At 40.7% G+C, this 8,647-nt stretch overlaps 1 protein-coding gene across 1 annotated transcript in view; it reads left to right on the top strand.

The window, feature by feature from the left end:
• The first annotated feature begins 8,045 nt into the window (after positions 1–8,045).
• The window catches only part of LOC143961607 (beta-1,3-galactosyltransferase 5-like), a 45,626-nt gene continuing 45,024 nt past the window's right edge, over positions 8,046–8,647 (top strand). Inside the window, exon 1 of the mRNA XM_077470922.1 lies at positions 8,046–8,635. Within this exon, the coding sequence (XP_077327048.1) occupies positions 8,095–8,635 (541 nt within the window). The 5' untranslated portion in view covers positions 8,046–8,094. The remainder of the gene's footprint in view (positions 8,636–8,647) is intronic.

Raw genomic sequence — 8,647 nt, forward strand, 5'->3', positions numbered from 1 at the left:
AGTCGACCACATGTGGTATCCCCGTACTCAGGAGAAGCAGCAGAATGTATTTTGGGGTACAATTCCACATATAACCATGGCATGTGTGAGCAATATATCATTTAGTGACAACTTTGTGTAAAAAAAAAAAAAAAAAAATTTTTTTTTGTCATTTTTCAATCGTTTGAGGCAAAAAAATAAAATATTCTATGGGCTCAACATGCCTCTTATCAATTTCCTTAGGGTGTCTACTTTCCAAAATGGGGTCATTTGGGGGGGTTTTGTACTGCCCTGCCATTTTAGCACCTCAAGAAATGAGATAGGCAGTCATAAACTAAAAGCTGCGTAAATTCCAGAAAACGTACCTTAGTTTGTAGATGTGACAACTTTTGCGCAAACCAATAAATATACAGTTATTGACTTTTTTTTTACCAAAGACATGTGGCTGAATACATTTTGGCCTAAATGTATGACTAAAATTGAGTTTATTGGATTTTTCTAATAACAAAAAGTAGAAAATATCATTTTTTTTCAAAATTTGCGGTCTTTTTACGTTTATATCGCAAAAAATAAAAATCGCAGAGTCAGTCAAATACCTTAAAAAGAAAGCTCTATTTGTGGGAAAAAAAGGACGCAAATTTTGTTTGGGTACAACATTGCATGACCGCGCAATTACCAGTTAAAGCAGCGCAGTGCCAAATTGTAAAAAGACCTCTGGTCATTGACCAGCAAAATGGTCCGGTCTGAAAGTGGTTAAACAATTTTTCAATCCTCAGTGCCAAGGTCTGATCAGTTCAAGCAACCATCACCAGTGTCTGCATTACATGGTGCAGGAATATCTAGGGGCAAGAGCAGACTTGGAGACCTTTCCAACAGACCATCCACTGGGTTACTGGTTCTTGAGGATGGACCACTGGTCAGAACTTGCTCAATATGCAATTGAGCTACTGGCCTGTCCTGCATCCAGCATGCTTTCTGAATACACATGCAGTGCTGCTGGAGGGTTTGTAACAGATCAAAGAGTGTGCATGTCCACAGACTCCGTTGATAGGCTTACTTTCATAAAAAAGAATCAGTCTTGGATCAGCAGCTATCAAGCACCTGATGCTGATGTAACTGATTGAATTTGCTGTGGATGTGGGATCCCTTGAAGACTGCCTATGCTGACTATCTATTCCTCCTCAATCTTGATGATGCTAGCTTCCAGCAATATTTTTGATTTAGGGCACCACCACCACCACCATCCAAGGCCCAATTTTTCTACCCCTGTTTAACAGGGGCATGTAATTACAATTTTTGATCTAATATTTCGCAGCAGGACCCGTTCCTGCACCCAACAAGAGTATCTGTGAGAGGTTACAGTGTTGTGGCGCAACCACCACCACCACCCAAGGCCCAATCTTTATGCTCCTGTTTAACAGGGGCATGTAATTACAATTCTTGATATAATATTTCACAGCAAGGCCTGTTCCTCAAGAATAACCGTAAGGGCTTACAGTGTTCTGGTACCACCAACATCTAAGGCCCAATTTTCTGCAGAGTAAATAGGGCAGGCTGTTAGTATATAAATTGCTGTTCAAAGAACTGTATATAGTAGTATACAAACTACTTGGCTAATTACCACCTATAACAAACAACACAAAGCTTTTTTTTTTTTTTTTTTTTTAAATAGAAAAGTACTGCCATCTGTTACAAATTGACCCTATTCTGAATTTACATATACCCAACACTCCTGCTATCACATTTACAAGAACTCGCTCGCTGAAATATCAACTAGTCAAAAGCGAATAGGTAGGTACATTCTGGTCTGATTCATGTAAAGGACTGGGCACCTTCCCTTGCGGGGGGTGCTCATTCTGTAGCTACATGAATACAGAACCTAATACAATTTTACCCAATGGAAAACTTCCAAACCTAAACATTATGCAAACTGTAAAACCGCAGGGGTCATTTATTTGTTAACATGCCAGTGCCAATGTTTCTATGTGGGAAAAACAAAACTTGAATTCTGGAGAAGGGCTGCTAAGCACGTGACCAGTATGGCTTGCACCAATCCCAATCTCCCTCTGGGACGACACATGAGAGACTGTCACCAAAGCAGATCTCCCCGTGTACTTTTTACCATCTTAGATCGGGTGCACCCCGACAACAGAGGCGGGGATTGGAACAAGCTTTTACTCCAACGTGGAGTACGTTGGATTGCTTAGTTAAATGCCACTCTCTCCCCAGGCCTCAATACTCAATTGAGCTTTCGCCCATTTTTAGAGGGCTTTGCTTCCGGGGGCTGCGAAAAGGAATAGATTCACCTCGTGAATCTGCTCCTTTACATCCCCCATATCTATTTTACTTTCTACCTATACTTACTATTGTATGTTTTGTCATAAGCATGTTGTGTAATTATTATAATATAATGTATTGAATATTTTTCCTCTGCAATGGTTATTCTTATTTTAGATGTTCACTTGTCTATATCTTTGAAATTTTCATGGCAGCATACATTTGATGCTGTCATGTTCTTGTTACATTGCTGTCTGCCAATTTGACTACCACATGTAGATTTTACGTGGATGCATCTCAGCGCTATTCACATGCACATTGGAAATTACCATTACAAATTACATTTTGACTTAGGTCTGTTTTTTTATTTTTATTAATTTTTTTCATCATATTGGATGGTTCTGCCTTTGGTCACATTTATCCACCTTGAGGTCAGGTTTGGTTCTTCCTGCCCTTCACTCCCTGGCTCCTTTGATTCCTGCCTGGCGCACAGGGGCCCTTCCTCTATGAGATGGGCCAATGTCTTGTGGGGCATAGTGCTGGGTTTTGGTTCGGTGCCAGCTTCGACTGGGGCCATCTTGTCCCTCCACGTTTGCCACCCCTTTTTGCGCTGGTGGGCGGGGTCTGCATGGCGTCCTCCCAACCCCCTTATTTCTTATGTCGGGTGTTTGGGGGCATGCCGTGCCGATCCCGCTCTGGGGTTCCCCATCTTTTTGTCCTCAGCAGCCTTCAGAATTTGCCGGTATACTGTGTGCTGCTATGTCTGTGTTGGTGCTATCAGTTGACACCCTTTTTTCTTCCCCAGGCAGTATAATATATGCATCCCTGTAATGTCCTTTTTATGACACAGCCGCTGCATCTGTGGCGTCTGTACGCTGCTATTGCAGGCTTGCTAATTTTAATGTAAACGGTGTCTATATGAAGCGCCATCATGTTTTTGTGATGATGCATAGAGGCCGCGCCTTGTCAGGGTGATCACGGTAATCATGTGGTGCGTCGTGACGCTCCCACGATGTCGTGTGACGTCACCACGTTCTGCACTGCGCATGCGCCGACATCTCCTTATAACCCCAGGTGGCGCATCTGCTCCATGCAGACGCTGCTGCTCTGGGGTTCCCTGAGATACAAACGCTAACATTTCTCATCAAGGTAAAAGATGCAATATGCTGCATGTGTAATTTCTCCTTATTCTCAGTTTTTTGTTTGAAGTAGGGATCTATGACACTAGAATTGGATTTCTTTTCCAGTTCTCTATCGATCGGTTAGATTAAACAATTGCTATATTAAGTTACCATCCTAATATAGGCGATGCTTTTATACATATGCTGCTTTGTTCTCTAATCTATACAAAACTCATTGTTAAAGAAATGTATTTATTATTTCCCGTAGGACTGATAGTCTCATATTTCCAGCTACATGTTGACCTGTACAAGTCTGCTGCTGGGACCTATTTTGGGGATCCTTGTGAGGGATCTCTCGAGCCTTGAGGACTTGCCTTTTTATTTGGTGATTTTCTTCATTCTGGATGTGTGTCCCCATATTTGCTCAGCGCCATCCTAACAATCTTTTTAACAAATATTCGATTCAATGAATGTAGTACTGGTATGTGCATGTTTTTTGGCTGCGATGTTTCCATGTTTGACACAATGTTTGCTCTGCTGTATTTCGGAAGTCTAGACTTTGTCTTCTCTATTTTAGAGTATCTCCTTCATGCCCCTGAAGAAGGGATTTACCTTGAATCTCCCAAAACGCGCAGGGCCATAGGAGAAGTGCTTTTTCTCATATACTATATATGGATATTATGTACTATTTTGTGTATGGTTGTTGTCTTTGACCATCATACTGTTTTATGAACTAAAACATTTCTCTATGTTTCGAATATTCTGTGTCTTCAAAAGATCGCCCGTAAAGTCCCATAGTACCGGGGGTAGTCATACTCTTCAAATATACAATATTTGGGATGGTGGCAACAACAAATGGAGTTCCCCATAATGGTTCTTTTTAGATAATGTATATACTGCCCCCACGCCATTTTAAAAAAAAATTTGGGTGAGAGTTCCCCTTCCTTGATATCCATACCAGACCTAAAGGGCCATGCCATTTTTTTCAATCATTTTCATCTATATTGCCAGGACCCGACAATACATTACAGCCGCGAGTAGTTTTAAATAAAAAAAATTTCCTTTTAGAAATGTAATTTTGCTGTGGCATTGTTCTAAACACGGGAAAGATGCGCTACTTTTCAAGCATACTAAGGACACCTCCCAGGCACGATATTTAAAGGAATATTTCATTTTTATTGTTTCACTTTAAGCATTATTAAAATCACTGCTCCCGAAAAAAAATACAGTTTTTTAAAACTTTTTCTTGCATTGATACATGTCCCCTGGGGCAGGACCCGGGTCCCCAAACACTTTTTTTTTATGGCAATAACTTGCATTTAAGCCTTTAAAATGAGCACTTTTGATTTTTCACGTTCGTGTCCCATAGACTTTAACTGTGTGCACGTGTTCGCACAATTTTGTCTCATCATCTTTGGGCTCATCCCTACTCATGCTCCACATGAGTGGCATTATCAAAGGATGTTTGCCGCAACTTATGATAAGCCTTCAATCCTTATGGAGGTCGGACACCTTCTTTTTCACTTACCGAGTGGAAACATTGGACTTTTTTTGTTTAACACAGAAGAACTTTTTTTATCTTTTTTTTTTTACGTTTATGTAACTAGCATTTATAATCATCACAGCGCTGCATATTTTATGTTTATTGCTCAGTAGGTGTATAGTAGAGGGTACACTGTAAACTGGGCAGGTGACAAGGGACTTTGTACCCATCCTGACTAGAAGATCCAGCAACTAAAAACCTGTCTGTGAATGTGATGGTCATCCAATGCGTCTCACACTGGCAGACTTGTGTAGGAAGCAGAGGATGATGAGTTGGTTGACACACAACTCTTCCATTGAGAATTCATTGTTATGAAATGTCTTAAACTCAGCAAGAGGCGAGTGACGGAGATTGTCAGTTCATTTCTCACAATGTTAGGTGACGTCCTCACTTGCTCCCTGCTTGTAAAAGTCAGCAGATGTATATTGTTATATTGTAACCAGTGCAATGGCTGAATTCTAAGGGCATCTTCTACCAAGATTTGGCCTTCGTTGTTCTAACATGGGGAACCAGAGGTCTCGGAGAAGCCCTGCTAATAATTATTATATCTACAGCTCACAATACTTTAGACAGTGGAAAGAATGCTCCTTGCTTTGGTGATCAGTGGAAAGAATTTTCCTTACATTGATGGTCAGTGGGAAAAATGCTCCTTACATTTGTGATCAATGGGAAGAATGTCCTTTACATTGATGGTCAGTGGGAAGAATGTTCCTTACATTGGTGATCAGTGGGAAGAATGTTCCTTACATTGGTGATCAGTGGGAAGAATGTTTCTTATATTGGTGATCAGTGGGAAGAATGTTCCTTACATTGGTGATCAGTGAGAAGAATGTTTCTTATATTGGTGATCAGTGGGAAGAATGTTCCTTACATTGGTGATCAGTGGGAAGAATGTTTCTTACATTGGTGATCAGTGGGAAGAATGTTTCTTATATTGGTGATCAGTGGGAAGAATGTTCCTTACATTGGTGATCAGTGAGAAGAATGTTTCTTATATTGGTGATCAGTGGGAAGAATGTTCCTTACATTGGTGATCAGTGGGAAGAATGTTTCTTATATTGGTGATCAGTGGGAAGAATGTTCCTTACATTGGTGATCAGTGGGAAGAATGTTCCTTACATTGGTGATCAGTGAGAAGAATGTTTCTTATATTGGTGATCATTGGGAAGAATGTTCCTTAAATTGGTGATCAGTGAGAAGAATGTTTCTTATATTGGTGATCAGTGGGAAGAATGTTCCTTACATTGGTGATCAGTGAGAAGAATGTCCCTTACATTGGTGATCAGTGAGAAGAATGTTTCTTATATTGGTGATCAGTGGGAAGAATGTTCCTTACATTGGTGATCAGTGGGAAGAATGTTCCTTACATTGGTGATCAGTGAGAAGAATGTTTCTTATATTGGTGATCAGTGGGAAGAATGTTCCTTACATTGGTGATCAGTGAGAAGAATGTTTCTTATATTGGTGATCAGTGGGAAGAATGTTCCTTATATTGGTGATCAGTGAGAAGAATGTTCCTTACATTGGTGATCAGTGGGAAGAATGTTTCTTATATTGGTGATCAGTGGGAAGAATGTTCCTTACATTGGTGATCAGTGGGAAGAATGTTCCTTACATTGGTGATCAGTGAGAAGAATGTTTCTTATATTGGTGATCAGTGGGAAGAATGTTCCTTACATTGGTGATCAGTGAGAAGAATGTTTCTTATATTGGTGATCAGTGGGAAGAATGTTCCTTATATTGGTGATCAGTGAGAAGAATGTTCCTTACATTGGTGATCAGTGAGAAGAATGTTCCTTACATTGGTGATCAGTGAGAAGAATGTTTCTTATATTGGTGATCAGTGGGAAGAATGTTCCTTACATTGGTGATCAGTGAGAAGAATGTTTCTTATATTGGTGATCAGTGGGAAGAATGTTCCTTACATTGGTGATCAGTGGGAAGAATGTTCCTTACATTGGTGATCAATGGGAAGAATGTCCCTTACATTGGTGATCAGTGAGAAGAATGTTCCTTACATTGGTGATCAGTGGGAAGAATGTTCTTTACATTGGTGATCAGTGGGAAGAATGTTCCTTACATTGGTGATCAGTGAGAAGAATGTCCTTTACATTGGTGATCAGTGGGAAGAATGTCCCTTACATTGGTGATCAGTGAGAAGAATGTCCTTTACATTGGTGATCAGTGAGAAGAATGTTTCTTATATTGGTGATCAGTGGTAAGAATGTTCCTTACATTGGTGATCAGTGAGAAGAATGTTTCTTATATTGGTGATCAGTGGGAAGAATGTTCCTTACATTGGTGATCAGTGAGAAGAATGTCCCTTACATTGGTGATCAGTGAGAAGAATGTTTCTTATATTGGTGATCAGTGGGAAGAATGTTCCTTACATTGGTGATCAGTGAGAAGAATGCTCCTTACATTGGTGATCAGTGGGAAGAATGTTCCTTACATTGGTGATCAGTGGGAAGAATGTCCTTTACATTGGTGATCAGTGGGAAGAATGTCCTTTACATTGGTGATCAGTGAGAAGAATGTTTCTTATATTGGTGATCAGTGGTAAGAATGTTCCTTACATTGGTGATCAGTGAGAAGAATGTTTCTTATATTGGTGATCAGTGGGAAGAATGTTCCTTACATTGGTGATCAGTGAGAAGAATGTCCCTTACATTGGTGATCAGTGAGAAGAATGTTTCTTATATTGGTGATCAGTGGGAAGAATGTTCCTTACATTGGTGATCAGTGAGAAGAATGCTCCTTACATTGGTGATCAGTGGGAAGAATGTTCCTTACATTGGTGATCAGTGGGAAGAATGTCCTTTACATTGGTGATCAGTGGGAAGAATGTCCTTTACATTGGTGCTAAGTGATAAGAATGTCCCTTACATTGGTGATCAGTGGGAAGAATGTTCCTTACACTGGTGATCAGTGGGGAGAATGTTTCTTACATTGGTGATCAGTGGGGAGAATGTTTCTTACATTGGGGGTCTTTTAAAACATTTAAGTAATGTAAGCAAAAACTTTACAATCAGGGAATGGTTTAGATATAAAATTTTGCTTCCTGATGTTCTTGAAGATATCTTATGTAATGTTGCCTCCTCTCTATTTTCTCTGTGTAGTCCTCTCCAGCGGCTGGTCAAATGGCGAGTGATTCTAACGACGATCCTGGCGTCCATGGTCCTAGTAGTCATTATCCAGTTCTTCATAATGGAGAAGCCCCACCTGGAGCTGGAAGAGATCCTGGACAACATTGTACCCAAGAACAGCTCCACCTCAGTCCTCCGCCGTTCAGTGACATTGTACCACCGCAACAATAAATTTTACTTGGATCTGTCTAAGTACTCTCTGCAGTACCCGGCCCTTCAGGAGTACCGTTGCCAAACCTTTATAGATCTCTCCGGATATTGCCAGACATCGGATCCTCTGATCATCTTGGCGGTGAAATCTCACCCAGCATCTTCTGAGAGGAGAATCGTCTTACGTCACACCTGGGCTCAGGAGAGAAGGATTCTGGGATACAGGTTCCTCCCCGTGTTCCTCCTCGCCAGATCCAGCTATCGGGCTGAGATGGAGAGATTGGTGGAGGAAGCCTTATTTTACAGTGACGTTATATTGTGGAACTTCATAGAGAGCCACCAAAACTTATCCCTGAAGGAACACTGCTTTCTGGAGTGGCTGCATTACAGCTGTCCAGAGGCCAAGTACATACTCAAAGGTAAAACCGGGT

This window comes from Lithobates pipiens, unplaced genomic scaffold, assembly GCF_037356315.1.
Source record: "Lithobates pipiens isolate NorthernLeopardFrog02 unplaced genomic scaffold, aLitPip1_a1.2 Scaffold_8, whole genome shotgun sequence".
In the NCBI taxonomy this organism is placed as follows: Eukaryota; Metazoa; Chordata; class Amphibia; order Anura; family Ranidae; genus Lithobates; species Lithobates pipiens.